This window comes from Stegostoma tigrinum, chromosome 20 (genome assembly GCF_030684315.1).
Source record: "Stegostoma tigrinum isolate sSteTig4 chromosome 20, sSteTig4.hap1, whole genome shotgun sequence".
NCBI classification, from domain to species: domain Eukaryota; kingdom Metazoa; phylum Chordata; class Chondrichthyes; order Orectolobiformes; family Stegostomatidae; genus Stegostoma; species Stegostoma tigrinum.
This window is the reverse complement of record NC_081373.1, coordinates 20,737,147-20,759,263: the sequence shown is the minus strand read 5'-3', so window position 1 is coordinate 20,759,263 and position 22,117 is coordinate 20,737,147. Positions and strand designations below refer to the sequence as shown.

Sequence of the window (22,117 nt, the reverse complement as noted above, 5' to 3'; positions counted from 1 at the left end):
AGAGGAAGTGTGAAAGAGAAATTCAGCTCTCCTGACAAACAAATAACACTAGGTGCATGGAGCAGACATGCCTCAGTAAGACAAAAGACCAGGTGTATATTCTGGGATGAAACCAGACTTCTAGGCCCAAGAGCAGAACACATCAAAGGGGTCACTCTTAATCCAACCATCAAGAGCCATTAGCAGTATTTCAAGATGACAAAGCCAATTAACTTGAAATATCTCATTGTTCAAGTCCTTGGAAAGTTCCAGAAAGTAGCCAGGACAGTATAAGACAGTATAGCTTGGCAGGACTCTGGGAACTCCATTCTCCAGCCTACCTAGAAGTATGAGATAACAAGGTGTAGAGCTGGATGAACACAGCAGGCCAAGCAGCATCGGAGGAGCAGGATGTTGGGATACAGCAGTGACCAGTGCAGCTTGCCCTCCAACCAGAACCTATGAAGAGAGAAATAGACTGAACAATTCAACAGACCAGTAAAAGTTATAAGTATCTGGGAAGAATTTTAAGTTTCTAAATAATTGGATTGTTAGAAATAGAATTGTTAAAAGTGCAAAGCTTAATTCTTAACCTTTGTTGTTTCAAATAAAATTGTGACCTGGTTCACTGACTGAAGACTCGTGCTGAGTAGTCCTTTCCTGATACATGCTAAGGTACCTGGGTAAATTAGTATTGTGTACACTGGTTGAGGAGTCTGTGGGGTTTTAGAGACACATTGTTATAGGCAACAAAGTGTTAGCAGGGTGAGCTTTTATCCAATAAAAGCAAATCACAGACAATTGATAACAGAAAATAAGAAATGACAGATGATTTGATCAGGTAGCTTTGCATCAATGTTCACTGTAGTGGATATAAGGAACTTTCCAGAAGCAACAGGAACCCAGGAAGAGAAAGAAAATGTTGCAGGAGATTCAAGGACATAATTGATTTGGCTAGAGCTATGGAACAAACTGAGGAGCAAAAATTATATCACTTATGTCTATAGATCATCAGCTAGTGAGAGCAATGTAGAGGAACAAATATGCAAGCAAGTTACAGGAAGGTGCAAGCTAATAGGATAATTATATTAGGGGATTTCAATTATCCAAATATAAACTGTTAGGGTTAAAGGTAGACAGGGGAAAGCATTCTTAGATTGTGTTCAGGATGATTTTCCACAGCAGTATTTGTCCATTCCCGCAAGAGAGGAGACACTGCTAGACCAGGTTCCCAGGAACAAGATAGATCAATTGTAAGTGGGAGAACAATTAAGAGCGATGATAATGGGAACTGCAGATGCTGGAGAATCCAAGATAACAAAGTGTGAAGCTGGATGAACACAGCAGGCCAAGCAGCATCTCAGGAGCACAAAAGCTGACGTTTCGGGCCTGGACCCTTCATCAGACAATTAAGAGCAGTGACTTTTTTATCATAAAAGTTTAGAATGATGGTAGAAAGGATCACATACAATGTAGATTTCTTTGAAGAGATAACAGAGAAGAGTTGTAAGGTAATGCTGTTCATGTGATTTACACGGACTTTCAAAATGGATTTCCTATAATGCCACGTACCAGATTTGTGAGAAAACTTATAGTTCATGGAATAAGGGGGACAGCAGCAATGTGATACAAAATTGGCTGAGTGATTGGAAAGAGAAGGTTTATTGTTAATGCATATTTTTCTGGGAGGATTGGAGTTCCCAGAAATCAGTAATGAAACCTTTCCTTTTCCTGATTCATATTAATTATCTTGATCTTGGAGTGGAAAAATAATTTAAATGTTTGTGGATGGCACAAAACTTAGAAATATTGCAAACTATGAGGTGGACAGCATAGAACTCTATTGGATATGATTAATAATAACATCTCAGCCTCTCTCATTCGAGGTATGTTGGTGCACTCACCTTATCTACATAAATCTGACATATTACAAGTAATTACCATGCTACTTCCTTCTTTGCATTGTCAGCTTCTTCTGCATGTAGCACATGGCTGAACATGGGGCAGAGGTGCCATGTGGCACTCTGTTACTCAAGGAAGGAAGGGAAAGCCACCTACCTTCACTGAAAGACTTTTATAAATAATTTCGGAAGACTGAAGTTACACAGTGCATAGTGCAGGGAAGAAGGTTCTCAAATTCAGTGATGCCAACTTGGATGGACTAGTCACAAAGGTGGATTCACGCAATGGGTTATGTTTCCACTGGATAGAGGAGGTGAGAGAGGTGTGAAGGACCAGACACCATCCAGAAAATTCTTCTGAATTGGTCAGCTGAATTCCCAGAGTCTTGCCATATGGACATGCTAACAGTGCTAAGGGAAAGGTTACTGACTTCACAGGGATGGCCAAGGCAAGTGAATGCATTTCCACATCACATCTAACACCGTCCACAAAATTAACCAGCTAGGTGAATTGACCATGCCAAATTGCCCATAGTGTTCAGTGATGTATAGATTAGGTGGATTATGGGGCGATGGGTCTGGGTGGGATGCTCCAAAGGTTGGTGTGGACTTGTGGGCCTGTTTCCATATGGTAGGGATTCTATGATTGCCCCCCACAATTTTATAAATCCCTATAAGATCACCCCCTCAGCTTTCAATTCTCCAAGGAAAATAACCCAAGCCTATTCAGCCTCTCCATCATAGTTCAAACCCTCCAACTCTAGCAATCCTTGTAAATCTTTTCTGAACCCTTTCAAGTTTCACAACATCTTTCCTACAGCAGGGAGACCAGAATTGCATGGAGTATTTCCAATAGAGGCCTAACCAATGTTGTGTACAGCCTGTACTCAATCCTTTACTTTTATCAACAGTTTGCATTGAGGACTCAGAGCTAACATTCAGATCCATCAGTTCTCCAATACACACCTCATACTTGATGAACTTAAAATTTCACAATGTTTAGGTGATACGTAACCTGTCTCTTAATTCAATTAAACCATGCATTGAAGTCTTGCTCTTGCAGTGTCAAATGTGACTAAAATGCTATGAGGTTAGTGATGACATAATGTGAGAAAGGAGTTGTGCTTGTGCCATCTTGTGGGTGATAAATAATACCTTAAACACAGGCACTAATTAAACCTTGAAAGTGCTGCTTCACAGTTCAGTATGTCATGTGGGTTGTTCATTTAATCATTGAATGTTGGACTAACAAAACTACTTCTGAGAAATATTCAAATTAGTGCCATTCAATAGCCACCAAGTTTAGTATTTAAAACAGGCACACAATTATTTATTATTTATCCATGTATGCTGTCACAATGTATTTTGTTTTATCCTAATAGATTCATGAAGTTTTTACCATCTGTGTGCATAGTTCTGACTGAATCTATTGTTACAGGAACCAGAACTCATTTGTAAATGACTGACAAATGTTTCAGTAACAGCCCAGCTACATACAGGTTCTAAGATCTGCCTTTAACATGAGGCAACTGCCAACACATGATCTGTACAAACAGACATAATTAATGTGTGTAATAGTTTATTTGAAATCCATAATACATCTCCACCTAATAACCAGCCAGAGACTAGTCTGGATCTCCCTTACGGTGGGAATGCAGGTTGCAGATCAATGGGAAAAAAACTGGCAGAACGCTGGCTTCAGTACCATGGTGACAGTGCCATGTGTTGCTCTCTGTCATGGCTTTCTGAATTTTCATGTTAATACAAACTCACAATGCTGTTGATCAGTGGGAAGCCATATCCATGGTCCAGTAGAAAAACAGTGGTTTAATTTCACTTTCATGATGCTGTAATGCTGCTGGCTGTCCCTCCGCATAGCATTAGGACAGGGGGATAAGCAAGGGAAAACAAGGCTCCTGAACAAGCTCCCTAAACATAGCTGGCAACTGCTGCAACAGGAGGTGTGTGTGTGTGTGTGTGTGTGTGTGTAGGCACTGTGGGGAAGCACACACTTGGAAATTTGGATCTTTGCACTTTATCGTGCTGAAATAAAATTTGCCCTGAAGTTGTGCTTATTTTTTAATTTAGTATTGTGCATGAAATGAGGCACTTATTTGATGCTTCCTTCTTCAAGTGAGTTAAGAGTTTTGACACAGTCATGTAGGCAAAGAGAATCATTTGGTGGTTTGGTGCTGAAACAAAGAAAGGTCCCTTCACTTGAAATTAGAGAATCTTTGGTGGGCATGGAAATGATCTGCACTTTGATTCCCCTTGCTGTGAAGACTGTCTGAATCTCTTTTACTCCATCCTGTAATACTGTTGCTCCTTTTCCATTATAATGACATTTAAGCCCATGCCTACATACCAGCTACTGAGAAGTCCTCACGGTCGGGATTGTGCGAGGAGATAATAAAAGCCTCTGGGTGGTTGCACAAGCAGAAAGGAGCAAGTCTTGATTTGTATATAGGCAAAAATAGCTCACAGCTCTAATTATACCTACAAAACTCTTTGGATTCATTTGTATTCAAATCTCCTCACTTCTGCCTGTCTCAGTTACCTTTGTGAATATAAAGAATTGAAGGAAAGCTGCAGTGCCTCCATCGTTGTATATCTAAATTAGGCCACTAATGTAAGTAATCACGACTTTTTGCACAAAGAACAGTTGCTGTGCTGTAACCTATGCGGAAATTCCCCTTAATGTTTTGACAGCTGACATCTGATTGTTGTAATACCTCAACTGCAACTGAAATGCTGCAAAAGTGCAGCACTGTAAGGTTGTTGAGTTACGCAAGTTTTTATATATAAAACAATTATTTTTATGGCTATTATGAATTAGTTTACTGCTAATTATAGCCAATATAACTTTCACAATAATGGAGCCTAAGAGGTTATTAATGATGGAAATTGACAATTCATTGTGAAGTTTGTTTACAGATATTTTCATTTCAATTGGTGTTTATTCAGATTTGAAAATCTGTTTTTTTTTTGCTTTATACATACCAATAAAAAATACAACAGTAAGTCACAAAGTTAACAAAAATCAAATTTTATTCCTTAGTAATGAATTATCCCAAGAATGACTCCTTCTAGTTGACCTTTTTAAAATGTGAAATATCTGCATAAACCACTATATAAAGCACATGATAATAAAGTGTGGAGCTGGATGAACACAGCAGGCCAAGCAGCATCTCAGGAGCACAAAAGCTGACGTTTCAGGCCTAGACCCTTCATCAGCCCGAAACGTCAGCTTTTGTGCTCCTGAGATGCTGCTTGGCCTGCTGTGCTCATCCAGCTTCACACTTTATTATCTTGGATTCTCCAGCATCTGCAGTTCTCATTATCTCTGATACAATATATAGCACAAGTACTGATATATTTTTGTTAGAAATATATAAATAGAACTTTTTGAAAACTTATATTTATGGAGTGCTTGAATTCATATTTACATTCTATTTTTTTCTGGTATTAATATAGACTCCACTTAAGTGTATAATAAAATGCAGGACTACTTCCAGTTTTTACAAATTATGAGTTATGGCGCGAATTCCTATTGCAAATAATTGATTCCACATTGACATAATCATTTTTCTTCATTCTTCCCTTTAGAGATGACACATTTTTAGGTGGCCTGGGAGGAGGACCTTTAATTGTCTGTTTCGGTACAGCGTAGTCATCAACAGAAGGATTGTACGGATATTCATAACCTAAGCAGTCATTCAGTCTGCCTTGCACTTTCCATGCTTCATTTAATTCTTTTGCTTCATCATAAAGTAAAGAATCATCATTTACTTCATATACATGCTCATTCTTGTTGCGATTTGTATTCTGATTAAATGCATTTGTGCATTCTGGTCTACTGGTTCCACTATATACAGTGTCATAAACAGATTCCGGATGCTTAGTCATTACAATAGAAGGAATACTCTTTTTGATGGACTTGTGTTCATTGTTAAATGAATGTATTTTGCTGGGAAATCTAAAACATGGTTCATTGATTTTGTGTGATGAGGTATCCTCTCTGTAATATGTAAAGCTACTTTGCTGTCTTCGTATTTGTCTTGATATGGATTTAGTACTGTTTGGTGCTTCCAGAGGGAGTGTTACGTGAACACCTCCTGGATTTGTTTCTGAATATAATGTAGTCTGATTCTCGACTGTGTCTGCTGATAATTTAGAATTTACTTTACCGAATAGAGGTGATGATGGGAAACTGCACTGAAACTTGACTGGTGATTTACTGAGCAAACTACGAGTCTGATTATCTGGGGACGTTTCATAACACAAGTGATACATGCCTTCAGAAACGTCTGATATCATAGAGGATTCATTTTTAGATAATTCAGATTTATGTTCAGTGGCATGCTCCTTGTGAGACCATGTGCTAGCTGAAAATGGTTTGGAAGTAGCAGTCTCCACAGAGAATAAATTGTAGCTTTCCAAAGGATCTGAATTGCAACGCTCCTCTTCATTGTTGTCCCTTTGCATTTTTACAGCAGCATTTACAGACATGAAAATCTGTTTCCCTTGCGTCGTTTCAAATTCAAACTTGCCTGGACCAGATTTACACCTTCTTCCAGATTCAATTGAAAACATTCTCTGAAAAATGGTAAATATTATTGAACATGAAATTATTGTATAAACATACAGAATTAATTCTACAGTACATTTTTGCCAGTTAGGCCATATTAAATACTCTAGCCTTAATTCACTGATCTCCAGTCCCTGCCAGTAAAGCTCTCAATGAGCCAATTGTGGGATTACACCTTGTATCTTGCCTCCAATATCAACAAAATACACTGTTCAATTTTTACAGATTCTCTGGCTCAGATATTCTGTCTCACAGGGACACGGGGTGCATCCTCAGTGTGAGAATGATGAGTACCACATCTACACAAACGTGGAGTCTTGATATTGGAAGTAATGCTGCAACAAAGCCTGTGAGCAATGAGTAGTGAAAATTCTGGCTGCGACTTGGAATTATTAGAACCCTCATTTAAATGACCCAGGGATCTCGTCTGGGGACACAGGAATTGTGAGGGTTCACAGAATACAGAACCAGGGATTGTGGATATGACAATTGGGAAGCCAAGGAGTGCGTGAAATGGGGCTCAAAATAGGAGTAGGATTCAGAGGGTGGTATGATTGGGACAGGGAGTAGCTGTTATTGATTTCTTTAATGTGTGGTAGTTCAGTATCTTCCTTATCTTCTTAGTTAGGTCTAATAGGAAAACTTTTAGACACCCCCAATACCACATCCCCTTCGCAAGGCACCTTGCCATGCAAATAGATGCAACAAGTGCCCATTTATTTCCTTTCTCCTTACAGCTCCACCTATGCCTTCGAGGTAAAGCTATGCTCCTTTCAGTTTGTTCTACTGTAATCAATGTGGTGCTCCTGTATCTTTGAAAGACCAAACACGTGTTGGGTGATTGCTTTGTGGAGCACAGCCATTCAGTCCAAAAGCACAGCTTCAAGCTTTTGGTCCCCTGTCATTTTAATTTTCAGTGTTGCTGTCATGCCAACATCTCTGTCCTTGGCCTGCTTCACGGTTCTAGTCAAGCACAGTATAAGCTTGAAAAGCGGTATGTTATCTTTCAGTTAGGTAATTTACAGCCTTCTGAATTCAACATTGAGTTCAGCAATTAAAATCCATTACCTCTGTATCCTATTTTATTTGATTTTCTTCCCAATTTTTTCTCTCTCTTTTGCCTTCATACTGTAGCACACCTTTCTAGGCACATCTTTGTTACTTTTGTTGCCCCCTCACCATTCACTTTGGCCCTGGAAGGCTAATTTATCTGTTACTCAATCTTTATCTTGCATCCATCAACAGACCTTCCTTTGTCCTTGTCTCATCCAGTCTTTGCATGAAACCTTTGCTTAATACAGCTCTAATTTTCCTCAGTTTAGGTCATAGTTCACAACTTGCAGGACTTAACTTTTTTTTTCCATTTTTAAGTTGTGTTTTATTTTTCCAAGTGAGATTCATGGCATAATGTTGGATGTGGCTAGAGAAGGCTAGGACTCGTGGAGCATAGGAAAACCTCCATGCACAATCAACCATGTAAGTTTCATTGTGCTGTAACACGATGGTCTTCCATTAAGACCAATGTTCATTTTCAACTTGCACCAGCTTTTATCCCTCTTACAAAACTTACTCGCTTTCTTCTCCAGGCACTAGCAGCAAACCTACTACCCTACCTTCACCTACAAGCAAGAAGCTATTCTACCCAGAGATGTCCCAGCATCTTGCACCAGCTCAAAGACTTTTACCTCAGTGGGTTCTTCATCTAGATTAGATTTGGGAACACAATCTGGTGAGTGCATTACTGGCAGGTCTCTGCAAATGGCTGATAAATAAAATATCTCAGCTCTCTGGCACTCATGAGGGCTGGCAGAGTCCAGGTACCTGCCCTACCCAAGGCAGAAGATGATTCCGTGGTCTCCTCTGTTAATGACACAGTCAAAATGTACTGACAGGCACATGAACCCCAGATAGGTTTGTCAGATGTAGTCGTAAATTGGCTTGAAGAATAGAGGTGTCTGTAAATGTTATCACTGGCACGCATATGTCTGGCTGTCTCTATAAAAAAGTTGGTGACTGTCATAGAAAGCAGAAACAAAAACACAAATTGCTGGAAAAACTCAGCACGTCTGGCAGCATGTGTGGAGAGAAAGCAAAGTTAACATCTCACATCCATGACTTTTCTTCATAACTGATTGTAGCTAGGAAAAGGTTGGTATATATGGTGAAGATGGGCTGGGGCGAGGGGGGAGGAGTAAATGACAAATAGAGATGGAGCCCAGAGAGAGAGAGAGAGAGAAACAGTTAGGCAGACAAAGGAATGCATAAAGGTCAGCCTGGGAGAATGAATAGAGGCTAATGTGGACCATTAGTGCTGGACGATGGGTTGTTTGTGGTATCAGCCCATGTGATGACAAGGCCTGGTGTAGGGAATTGGAGTAAGGACATGAGAAGGTACTCAATCCCTAAAATTGTTGAACTCAATATTGTGTCCAGAAGGCTCAGGGTTCCCAAGCAGAAAATGAAGTGCTGTTCTTCCAGCTTGCAATGTTGGCTAAGAAAGGTGGTGTGTTAAACTCAGCAGTCACATGACACCATGTTATAGTCCACCAGATTTATTTGCAATTACAAGCTTTCAGAATACTGCTCCTTCATTGTGACTTCACCTGACAAAGAAGCAGCGCTCTGAAAGCTTGTAATTTCAAATAAACATGTTGGACTATAACCTGGTGTTGTGTGACTTCTGACTTTACACAACCTAGTCCAACACCAGCACCTCCACATCATGAGTTGAAGTGGCAGGCAGCTGGAACCTGAGGGTCATTTTACAGACAGAATGTAGGTATTGTGTACAGCAGTCACCCAGACTGCATTTCATCTCCCCAGTGTAGAGGAGACCACATTGTGAACAATGAAGTACTGATAAATCACTGCTTCACCTGGAAAGAATTTCTGGGACCTAGGATAGTGAGAAGGTAAACTAGCAGATATTACATCTTCTGTGATTGTAATGGAAGGTGCTGTGAGGATGTGAGGTGATGTTGGGAATGAAGGAAGAGTGTACCACAGTGTCCCAAAGAGAGAATTACCCGTGGAATGCTGACAAGAGAGGGGAAGGGAAGATGTGTCTCGTGATGGCATCCCGTTGTAGGTGATGCAAATGGTGTCTTAAAATTCTTTGGATGTGGAAGCCAATGGGGTGGTAAGTGAAGACCAGAGGGATCCTATCATTGTTCCGTGAGGAAACAGAAGGGGCAGAAGTGCTAGAGATGGACCTATCACAATTAAGGGCCCTGTCGACCAGAGTAACGGGGAATCCTTGATAAGGAAGAAGGTGGACATTTCTGAGGCCTCCCCACAGAAGGTGGCATCATCAGAACAATGAGACAGAGATGGAGAAACTGGGAGAATGGGATTAAATCCTTACAGGAAGCAGCGGCATGAGGATGTATCATCCATGTAACTGTGGCATTCACCTTGTTTTTGTGTATATTGGTGGCCAGTCATTTGCTTACTGAAGTCTAACCAACAGAAAGTTGCATGATTAAAGGATTAGCTTTAAACCCAGCTCATTCATCCTGCAAATGGGTTTCAATTAGATTCTCCCTGGCTTCTTATACTCAGTGATGCATCACTCTATCATGTTGTCTTGGATGTCCCTCCCAGGAAATATCCTGATTCTTAAATTCATCTTCACTCTCAGAGATTGCTGTCAGTTGCCATTCCATCTGCTTGCAGTAAGTTCCCCCTTTGTCAGCTCCGGTTGTGAAGGACACAGCATGCCACAGTAATGTGGCATCCTTGTATGGACAGATCATTTTAGAAGGAAACAGGAACCTGTGAGTTTTTTTTTGTACAGTATGTATGCACCATGGTATGCACACCTCCAAAGCCTGGCATCACTGGTTAAATATAATTTGAAGATTGATGTAGTAGAAGACTTTCTTGCTGCAGAGTTCAGCAAATTGGTGGCGCTAAGGTGCTGTCAAATCAATGTGGATACATTCCAGCATGCCCACTACAGGGGTAAGCCTAGTGCTTCAGCTGCTTGACTCATGACATCATAGGGGAAAGATATAAACTAATATAATCTGGAGAAAATGGTATCAATGATAACTTAGATGCACTTGTGGGTTGAGAACTGTGAGATAACACAAGGATCCCACGTTGCTCTTTGGAATGAGCTGCTGGCTTAAAAATTCAACACACCAGTAACTTTGACAGTACCTGTCCTTCTCAGCACAAATCATGTCTCAGTGAGGGCCCAACACATCCCTAATATGTGTCAGCAATGGGTTTCTGAGAACTGTCGAAAATGACAATACATGCTGTTAAGAGTTGCATTATTGTCCTCTGCCTCCTTTAAAAATCTTTACAGGACTTTGCTCAATTCAGACTGCCATGGAATCTTTGACAGGTGGTTATTGTCATGCTTCAATAAGGAACAATGAGGTATAGAACCTAATCCAAATGTATGATGGACAACCAATGTGTTCAGGCTACATTGGGGGAATTTCAGCAGTTAGCTTCCATGATAATTATGGCTCTCAAAAATGGCATCCTTGAACATCACAGACTATGTCTTTGAACACTTATAGTTCAGTGTGCAAATGTGGCAGCTTTGAAGCCTTGTCTTCCACAGTTAGCTATAAAATGCATTTCAGAAATGTCAAGGACAGATGACACTTTTAAGTTAGCATCTGATTATATTTGCTTACCTGATATGACAAGGAGACAATCAGTACAGGCAGTCTAATTGTCATACCTATTTCAATGCTATAATTTAGAATGTTGATCCTTGGAGAATGACAAACCTTCAGAGATGTCCAATTTCATGCCAGTGGAGTAGCATTACTAAATTAGTGGATACATAATTAAGACAATTTCCCCTGGCAAGGCCTCAAATTTAAACAATTTTACTTTGCTAGTGAGTTTTGAGAAGATTTGTAGCTCAGGTTGAGTTTCTGGGTGTGAGTTTGCTTGCTGGGCTAGAAGGTTAGTTTTCAGTCACCATTCTAGGTAACATCAGTGGCCTCCGATGAAGCGCTGGTGTTATGTCCCGCTTTCTTTTTATCTGTTTAGGTTTCCTTGGGTTGGTGATGACATCAGTGCTTCATCGGAGACTCACTGATGATGTTACCTAAAATGGTGACTGAAAACTAACCTTCCAGCTCAGCGAGCAAACTCACATCCAGGAATTTTACTTTGCCTTTGACTTTCCTTTGCTTCCTTAACTCCACTAAGGACTTATTCCCTTTCATTTCCAAACATGGCTATGTCACTGAAGCATATTTAGTGTGTGTGAATTGCATAAATTACATGTTTTAGATAGCAACATGTCCATCCCATTGACTTTTTACTGCTGTGAACTGTGACAGTATACCTGCCCGTCTTTACCTCTCCACTAAAAGCAAAGCAAGCCATAGAGACTAATAGCTTCCAAGTAAGCACAAAGACAATGAATGTTAGGAAATGAAGCCAGGAGCCATATGATGTATCCTGTGTGGATGTCTGAGATGAGTGGGTATCCCTGTTTGCAAAGCAGCCTAGCAGAACCATGTATATCATGGCTGACCCTGAGCTCCAAGGCGAAGTCCTGAATAGTTGACATGATGTGTGGCTTGGTCTGAGAGCAAAGCTGAGGTATATTTTGCTAATGCAAACTTGGTGCACCAAAGGTTTCCAAAGGATGGTGTCCATGGAGTATACAAGATTGCCATGAAGACAGAATTTGTTGAAGGTCTGGAGAAGCAAGCAGTAAACTACTGCTTTCAGGTAACTGGTCTGACTTCGTATTAGCAATTTGCACCATCTAGTTCCTTAGGGAAGGACAGGCGAATTGGAAACTGCACAGATGAGACTGATAATGGGATGCAGTTGCATGGAAATTAAGCTGTTGCCACTCATCATTGAGATTCTGATCTCACTGTTTAAACCTTTTTCCCCAATTTTTCCAGATTTCTTGCTACTCCCATGAACTTGAGCATAGGAAATTGTACCCAGAAACAATTTCTCTCCACACAGATGTAGCTTCTTGAGATTTCCTGCATTTCTGTTTTATTTCAGGTGACCCTTATGTCATGTTTGTCAAGAGTGTCCTGGCACTGGTTGCCACTGGACAAACCAATCTTGGAAAAAAATTCAGACAGATGTTGGGTCTTTCGCATGTAAGTACTGAACTTATTACCTCCTTCAAGCACGAGTAAAGAATGCATATTTTTACTTTTATCTAATATATCAGCTAACAGTCCTTTGGATGGAATGTGTGCTTGCTTCCTCTGATCATTTTGGCACTCCTCAGACAAATGCCTTCACTACGCCACCTCTTTGGAATGATCTAGAACAAATTTTTCTGCCTATTTTAATCAAGCAAGTGCATTGAATTTGGGAAAAACATGACCAGAATCCTTATACCCATGACCTTTCACCTTGTATGAAATGGTAGGATATCTACACAATTTATTATGATAACCTTGAAGCCTAAACTGGAGTGGCATAGTATTCAACGAATGCTGTTGAACAATGACAAATGAGTGAGTTGCTACATTCATTTGAAAAAAGTTCCACATAAAGTACCATGACAAACATACTCATAATCTTCTATATAAATATTAAGTTAAATGAAGGGCACCTTGTCACCACCAAATCTTCTTAGAAACATATAAGGCCATTCATATACTACTTGCTCCGGGATAATACTTTTCAGAATCAACGCATCTTTGCCAGTCTTCAAAAGATACATTCCACTAAGTTCACATCTCTCTGAAGCATCTGTCCTTCGTATCGAAACATTATACTCCTTTGCTGTAAAAAAGACAGCAAAATCACAAGTGAAAAAATGTAACATTAGCCCCTGTCAGAACATAATAATGCTAATTACCTTCTTCATCCCTGCTCCTCTTTGGTCCTGCAGAAACAGAGTAGCAGGCTAAAGATGGAAAGGAGACCCAACATCAGAGAAGGGGTTTGTATTCCCTAGCAGCTACATAAGCAATGGACACTGGAAAGCATAAATTCTTACTACTTGCAATTGAAATTAATTTCTTCCTGCATCTCTCCCTATGACACACGTGCTTAATTTTTTTTTAATAGCAACAGTAAAAACCCAAGGTACAAAAAGTTGCATTATTTACAGGGTAGTAAGATAGTTTATTATTTGCTACTTAAGTGTAATTACACATATATAAATATATATGTTTGGGTATATTTTGTAAACTATCACGATAGTTTCAACTTCCTATTGGCAGCAATAATTCACTTATATTTTTGCAATCTTCTTGTTTCTCTTGTCTTTCTGTTTCATGTAACAATTGAAGCATAGTGTGATTTGTTTATAATGCTCATTTAAATCAATTTACTTCCGGTTCTTGACACTACCCCAAAATTCTTTACCACATCGAATGATGTATGTGAAGCAAAACTCTGCAGGTTGGATTTCCAGAATGCACATAAAATGCCTGGGTCATCTAGCTTGTGAATTGTACTCCTGATTATTGAGAAGATAACGCTGGTTTCTCTGTTTACTCTAAATTTCTTGTTTGTTGAGACTTGCCTCATTCATGTGAGACAATTGTTGCAAGCAACTCCTTTGGGGTTAAAAATATTATTTTACATTAGAAAGAAATATAGGTGTCCATTGTTTGTATACCACAAATATATGCAAGAAAGAGGTTGTCACAAAAAATAGTTCAAAACACAGAGTCATCTTAGTACCAGTGTAGACCAGCTGAAAATTCAAGTACTGAGCAGGTCTGACAGCATCTGTGAAACAAAGATCAGAGTTAGTGTTTCAGGTCCAGTGACCCTTCCTCAGACTAAAACGTTAACTCTGATTCTTTCTTCACAAGTGCTGCCAGAGCTACTGAGCATTTCCAACAACTTCTGTTTTTGTTCCTGATTTACAGCTACTGTATGTCCTTTCAAATGTCCAGTATAGAGCCAGATGAATAAGGTCCTGATGTCCTTGTGATAGACATTAGCTCTAGGGCCATCATCTATATAATACTTCACTTCTGATGTCTTGTTGTATCTGTGCTCCCCATGTCCTCATTCGTACCAAGTCCTAGTCATCTGTTTTTGCAGCGCTCACTAGCCCTTACTGGCTCCTGTTCAAATAACGACTTGATTCTAAAGTTCTTTTCCTGGTCTTCAAAATTCTTCACAGCTCCACTCTTCCCTCCCCTTGTAATCTCCTTCAGTCTACATTCTACATAGACATCTGCACTCCTTCAATTCTGTTCTCTTGAGCATTGCATAGTTTAAACTTTCCCTATTATTCATATCCAAGCCTAAAGCTGTCAAGCATCGATGCTGTGGAATTCCCTTCCTATTTCCATCTGCGTTTCCAGCTCTCTCCCTCTTATAAGACATCCTTAAAACATATCTCTATGACCTAATTGTCAGTCCTAATTTCGATGCCTAAATCTCCACAGTAAATTCCTCCCCCACCTTTCAAATGTTGGAAGTACATTGAAGGCAGATGTTGTTAGGATGATTAATTCCACTTAGGTCCATTCACGAGTTACCTGAATTGGGACCTTTTCTGCTGTCTTACTACCTTAACATTCAACAGAGCTTTTTGTTTATTCTTATCCTGTAAATAGCATAGGTATAGCACATAGTACAGGTTGTATTAGTCTTCTCGTCGTTGCCAGAATTAGCAGGATAATGCATCAGTACAATACAATGTCTTTATTCCCAACAACAGAAGATTCTTGCCTCATGTAAAGTGGTTCCAGCTTGCACAATGACTCAAGCCTCACAGTGAGGTTAGATTGCCTATGATCTAGAAATGATACTGGTTTGTAGAAATCAGGTCATGGTACATAAAAACAAAACAATTGGATTTATATAGTAATACCTCCTTCAGCTCAGTGCTGTGGGACCTTCAGTGATCAGAGTAGAGAAAGTGTAAGAGAAACAATTGGAACTGATAGGGAGCAAGCAGTGCCAGATATTTAATGAGGTAATTTATGACTGTCAACAAAAATACATCCCTGTAAAAAGGAAAGATTTTAAGAAAGGTATTAATCAACCATGGCTAAACAAGGAAGTTAGGGGAGTAATGCTGAAAAAGGATATAGCAGGCAAATTCAGTGATAGCCCTGAAGATCTGTGCATGAACAGTTTTGTTCCCCTTATTTAAGATTATGTATTATTCCATTGATGGCAGTTCAGAAAGATTAACAAGGATGATCCCCAGTAAGGAAGAGTTGTCTTTTGAGCAAAGTTTAAACAGGTTGGGACTCTGTACATTGGAATTTAGAAGAATAAGAGGTGAGCTCATTGAAACATATAAGATTCGTAACAAGTGTGACAGGATAAATGCTGTTAAGAAGTCTCCCCTCATGGAATGTGTAGAACCAGACAGCAGAATCTCCAAATGAAGGGACTCCAACTCAAGGTTGACATGAGAAGGAATTTCTTCTCTCAGTGGGTTGAGTTTTGGAACTCCTTGCCGCAGACATCTGTAGGAACAGAGTCCTTGTGTATATTTAAACCTGAGATAGATGGATTCTTGATCAGTTGGGAAATTAAGGATTATGGGGAAAGGGCAGGAAAGTGGATTTGAAGGACATCAGATCAGTCTTGATCCAGTGGAATGGTGGAGCAGACTCGAGGGGCCGAGTCTACTCCTGTTTCTATATCTAACGATTTTATGGTTGCACTGAGATTCTAAGTTGAAATTCTACTATATTTCTAATTCATTGCTAGTCTTGTGGAGGTGGTATAACATTTGGCCAAACTTTATAAATAGCTTGCAACTGATGATTCTGTATTAACACTTAAAATAAAAATTATATTCAGAGACTGCTCTGTATGTTTTATTTTCCACAAAAAGTACAAATTCTGAGGACAAGTACAAAGTACTTGTTCTGTCCACTCTACGCTCTTATGGTTAGGTAGTTACACTGGCGTAATGAATATTTAGATTCTTAGAAAAATTCAGTCAGTAAAAGCTGTGACTCATCAAACAGGCTATTAAATTATTAGTTCATTTGATTATGATTGATGCCATGTGCTGTCAGGCACATGTATATTTGAGAATAAAAAAATCTATAACGAGCTGGGAAAGTATAATTCCTTACATATCTTAGAAGGCATGTGATACCAATACAACTAAGCAAACCAGAATATCAGCATGTCCAAATTAATGATGGAAAAAAGTGACCTCACAACCTTCCACTCTGGTTTTAATTTAAAGATGATTCAAGCACATAGTTTGTGCAATCATTAACCTTTACACTAACATTTACCACGATTTTGTTCTATTTTAAAGCAGCATTTATTATTATACACAAGTGCATTTTCTTTCATTACCTCTTCCTTCCTCCTGCTTTCAACATTATTTTCCATTGAGGTCAAGGCAGCAGCAACAGACAAGACGTCACTGAACAACAATTTTGTATTTGTAACCTATCCCAAAAAGCCAAAAGTTATCTTAAATTAGCTATTTTTAATCTATTGTTGAATGTTTTCTATATATTTATAAGTTCTACGTATAGAAAGTAGAACAACTACATCTATTTACATCAATCTAAAAAAAAGACTAAATTAATTTGTCTTTATTAAAGGTATGAAGATGTCTCGTTTGAGTTTAAGCCCAAATGCATAGATTCACTGCACTAAATTGCTTGAAAAATCAGCAACTAAAAACTACTCTCTATTTAGTGGTTGATTTTTGCCACAAAATGCACCATAGCTTTGTTTACATTCCAAGAGAACACATCACACAGTATACTCGGGGATTGATGTTTAAAAAATAATTTTCTCTAGTAAAGTAACATTTATTCTAGGAACTTTTTCCGTAGTTTGACATTTTCTGAACTTTGCTAGAATTTTTTGTCACATTCACTTGTGGGACATGGACATTACTGGCTAAGCCAGCAATTATCGGCTGCACCTAGTTGCCCTTGAGAAGGCAGTGATGAGCTGCCTTGTTGAACCGCTACAATCCATGTTCTGTAGATAAACCCACAATGTAATTCAGGATAGAACTCCAGGATTTTGACTCGACAACACTAAAGGAAAAGTGATATATTTCCAAGTCAGGACGGTGAATGGGTTGGAGAGGAATTTGTAGTGGTGGCGTTCCCATGTAATTGCTGCCCTTATCCATATAAATAGTAAAGGCCATAAGTTTGGAAAGTGCCCTCTAAGGAGTCTTGGTGAATTTTTGCAGCGCATCTTGTAGATGGCACACAATGCCACAGAGCATTGGTGGCGGAGGGACTGGATGTAGTACCAATCAAGCAAGCTGCTTTGTCCTAGACAGTGTTGAGCTTCCTGAGTGTTGTTATAGCTGCATTTGTCCAGGCAAGTGGGGAGTATTCCATCACACCCCTGAGTTGTGTGTTGCAGATAATGGACAGGCATTTGGGAGTTACTTACTGTTATTCATAGACTCGGATCTGCTCTTTTAGCCACAATTTTTACGTGACTTGTTCAGTATCTAGTAAATGGTAAACCCCAAGATATTGCCGGTGAGGAATTCAGTGATGGTAACACCACTGAATGCCAAGAAGCAATAGTTAGATTGCCTCTTGTGCAGATGGTCATTGTCTACCGTTAGTGTGGTGTAAATGTTACTTGTCACTTTTCATTCCAATCCTAGATATTGTCCTGTTCTTGTTACATTTGAACATGGACAGCTTCATTTCCACTTAAATTTGGCTTAAATCAAACTTGGGTAGGATTCCTTGCACATTATCTATCTGATTCTGAGCAGCAGAGTGGCAGAAAATTAGGCAACATGATGGACTTCATATTTCCCCACCTTCATATCTGCTGACAATGCAAGAACTGCACCTTCTCTGTCCATCCATGTAAATACTAGCAAGGAACAACAGACTGGGTTCACAGTCAATTTTCCTCCATTCTGCTACTGGAACGTTTGCAATGCAACCTCTATCCCAGAAAAACAGTTCAAGCTTTCTTTCCCATGTTTTCTTGAGCAGTGATATTGCTCATATTACGCAAAATCTCAAAACATCACCAGATTTTCCTTTTCTTGTGTTCAATGATATTCAATGTTTACTGTGTAAAATATATGTTTACCATTAAAATGCACAAGTCAAGAGACTGACCAAAAAAAAACAAAATAAAAGGACAGAAAGCTGGAACAGGACTGTATACTTATAGAAAAGTCAGAAAAACCAAGCAAAGTACAATTTAAAAGTGGCAAATGGAAAATACTTCAAAGTTGATTTGTAGTTGGGACTCTGGCAAAAGTTTTAATGATTAAAAAAACTTACAATATAGTGAAGTTAGTAAAACAATATTCAACAGAAGTAGTGAACAAATTCACCTATTATTATTTTAAATAGACAATACAGCAGTGTATTCAACACAAAGACTTTATTTAAGTGAAGATGTCTACTGACAGTGTCTGTGCCTCATGGTACAGACCACATGACTACAGCAAGCTAGAAAGGACGTTCACCATGACATTTCACTAACTTTACAGAAAGAACCCTCTCTGCCATCCTCCAGTGAATCATTTTACACAGCAACGCAAGCATTTCTGGTGCATTAAGACATAATAGCTGGAATCTAATGTCCTCTCATGCAGTAAGGCTTATACTGGGAGGGGAAGGTATTTAATCAGGAAGGAGGGTGTTTGTTGAGGACCCAATTGAGTGGCGAGTCAATTATCCAAGGCAAGGTAAGAATGCTCCTGGGCAGCTTTCCAGCCCCACTACTAACTTAGACTCTTTAGTTCACACATCATATCCATCTGAGGGTGTCATTCCACAGACATGTATTCACCAAGCAATGTGTGGATAACTTGCTATTTGAAAAACGTACAAACAAATAACATCATGTTTATATACAGACTTCCATAGTGGTGATCTATCATATTGAGGCTTCCACTGCCTAACTAAGGGACCTTGTAATGGCAAACAGCAAGGCTATTGATCAGCATGCCCTTCCCACTACTAACTAACCTCCTCCTTACACCATGATATCCCACTTTACAACACCTCTCCTGCTGCTCAGCCATCCTGGGTGGAGGTGTATTTCCAGCGACCATCTCCACCTCCTGAACGACACTGCTGAGCATTGCACAGCATCTAGATTCTGGCTGGCAGGCTCTCAGGCATTGAGGGTGATTTCTAACCCAACTACCCTTGATGTCAGGGAAGATCTGCCACTGATCAGATAAGACTCACTTCACTCAATGGGCCTTCCCAAAGGTAAGTGGCGTGAGGCTCTCATGCACTGCCTATTTAGCAAATGAGACCTCTGTTGCCTGCATTTGCCTACTACCCAATGACTGGAGGTAAATTCAAGACTAAAAATTAGTTAAAGAAAAATTCTTAAATAAGAAGGATGTGGGTCAGGAAACAAGCCTTTTACGTTCCTTTAAATTGATTCTCAAATGGTTTTATTTAGACAGTCTGGGTCCATTACAATAGCTTTTTATTGTATACGGTATAGCTATGTTAATGTACAGCTATCTTAGATGCAGCTTGTTTAAGTTACTGAAGGGCTGTACAGTCTTTCAAAACACAAACAGTGGTTTCAGCACAATAAATACATCAAGTATTTTTGATATAAAACATGGCATTACGATTTTATTGATATAGAGTTTCTTTCATTTATTTAGGGAATGTGGACTTCATTGTTTGGACCATCCCAAATAAGTTATGAAGATCCTGAAATAACTCCACATGGGCTGGTATCCCTTCATCAAGTCACCCTTTATTTACACATGAACAGTCCTTGACATATAGTACTGCCTCATTTGGAGTCAGGTACCAGAGTGTCACTATCTTTGACACTCACCCTTTTTATATGTCAATCAGGGCTCCCAATCAGGGAACTCATATTTTATGATTTCCAACTGGCTGACCTCATTACAATCACAACAAATCCTCAAGGCACCAATTCCCCATGATCTGCGTGCAATTCTGGTCTCCCTACTATAGGAAGAATGTTGTGAAACTTGAAAGGTTCAGAAAAGATTTACAAAGATATTGCCAGAGTTGGCAGGTTTGGGCTATAGGAAGAGGCTGAATAGACTGGGGCTATTTTCCCTGGAGGATCGGAGGCTCGGGGTGGAGGTGACCTTATAGAGGCCTTTTTAAATCATGAGGGGCATGGATAGAATAAATAGATGAGATCTTTTCCCTGGGGTGGGGAGTCCAAAACTGGACATAGCTTCAAGGTGAGAAGGGAAAGATTTAAAGGGGACCTAAAGGGCAACTTTTCACACAGAGGATGGTGTGTATGGAATGAACTTCGAGAAACATGGTGGAGGTTGGTACTATTACAACAATTAAGAGACATCTGGTTGGGTATGTGAATAGGAAGGGCTTAGAGGGAATGGGCTAAATGGTGGCAAATAGTACTAGATTTATTTAGGATATCTGCTTGGCATGAATGAGTTGGACCAAAGGGTTTGTTTCTGTGCTGTGCATCTCTATGACTCTATCGCTCTATGACCCTCTTTTTAATATGGCAATGGCAAAATGAGGCTCAAATAGTCTATCCATGCATATAAACTTGATTCTATCTTTAAAATTCTGCCATTCCGATGGAGGCTTCATTATTCAGTATTCTATACTACCCACTGTAATTATATATCCAAGTACGTTTTTTAATAAAATGATAATCATTTGGTCTATTTACACTTAAAGATGCGAGAGTCATTTTTGATGTACAAAATTCTTTCAAAGGCTTATCCCCAGTTAAAAATCTCATTTCTTTGTATCTTCACGTATGATTCTTCTACATTTGAAACCTTGAGAACAAAATAATAGAAAGGCTTTGCAATCATCAGCTGTTGTACTGAATAAGTTGGACATTTAAAATTGTCACTGTTTTTTTCAGAGCCATAGAAGTACCTTCGCTACTTCTGGGTCGGCGTCGCTAGGTTCCTGGTCCACCTTTGGCCTTTCCTTGATTGGAAGATATGTTTCAAGCCAAAACGGTTGCTTTTCAATCTACAAATCTATCTTCTCAAAACTCGTTAATCTATCCTATGTCAAGCAGTAAAAGTTGGAGTTTCCTGGTCAACCAGAGCCATGTGGTACCCACACTGCAGCCTCCTCAATTAAAAGACTTCATGCACAAATTCTGGTTATGAGTTGTACCCTTATTACTGTCCATCATATTGTATGATCTAGCTGCTCAATTTGCTGCCACGAGCCTCTTTCCTAGTAGGGATTTACAGAGCCTGTTTGGTGAAGCATGGTAGAGGAAAACTACCTTCTCCATCCCACCAGCGAGAGCATCCCCACCTTCTCTCCAATACCTCATACTCTCTATATAGTACTGGTGTGTTGACTTCTCACCAGTGTTCATGCTGTAACTCTCATTGTTTCCTGCAGCACCTTCCCCAATTGCTCTTCCTCACACAATCCTCAACATTACTAACCTGCACAAGCTCTGCAATGCCTACTCACTCAGTTAGAACATCTCCACACTTGCACCAACAGTAATAGATGTATCACCCACATTTATTTCCGACAATACCTGTCTCTCTCTTATTCCATGAGGAAAACAGCTCACAACAGAAGTTGAAAGACTCAGGATGGATGGGATGTTCCCTGGCATTCAGCTCCTCATACTTTTGAGGAGAGCTTCTTGATTGAGGTCAGCCCAAGCAGATGCTGGACCGATATTGGAGTTTGCCCTTTACTTACTGTGCCAAGACCTACTGAGGGAAGGCCTTGTTTTGATGAAAACAGCAACTATGACAACCTCC

At 39.6% G+C, this 22,117-nt stretch overlaps 1 protein-coding gene across 1 annotated transcript in view; it reads right to left on the bottom strand.

The window, feature by feature from the left end:
- Nucleotides 1–5,172: 5,172 nt before the first annotated feature.
- LOC125461918 (docking protein 1-like) overlaps nucleotides 5,173–22,117 on the bottom strand; it is a 38,565-nt gene continuing 21,620 nt past the window's right edge. The window contains exons 4-5 of the mRNA XM_048551289.2: nucleotides 13,037–13,209; nucleotides 5,173–6,476 (exon numbers count right to left, since the gene is read on the bottom strand). Of these exons, the coding sequence (XP_048407246.1) occupies nucleotides 5,406–6,476; nucleotides 13,037–13,209 (1,244 nt within the window). The 3' untranslated portion in view covers nucleotides 5,173–5,405. The remainder of the gene's footprint in view (nucleotides 6,477–13,036; nucleotides 13,210–22,117) is intronic.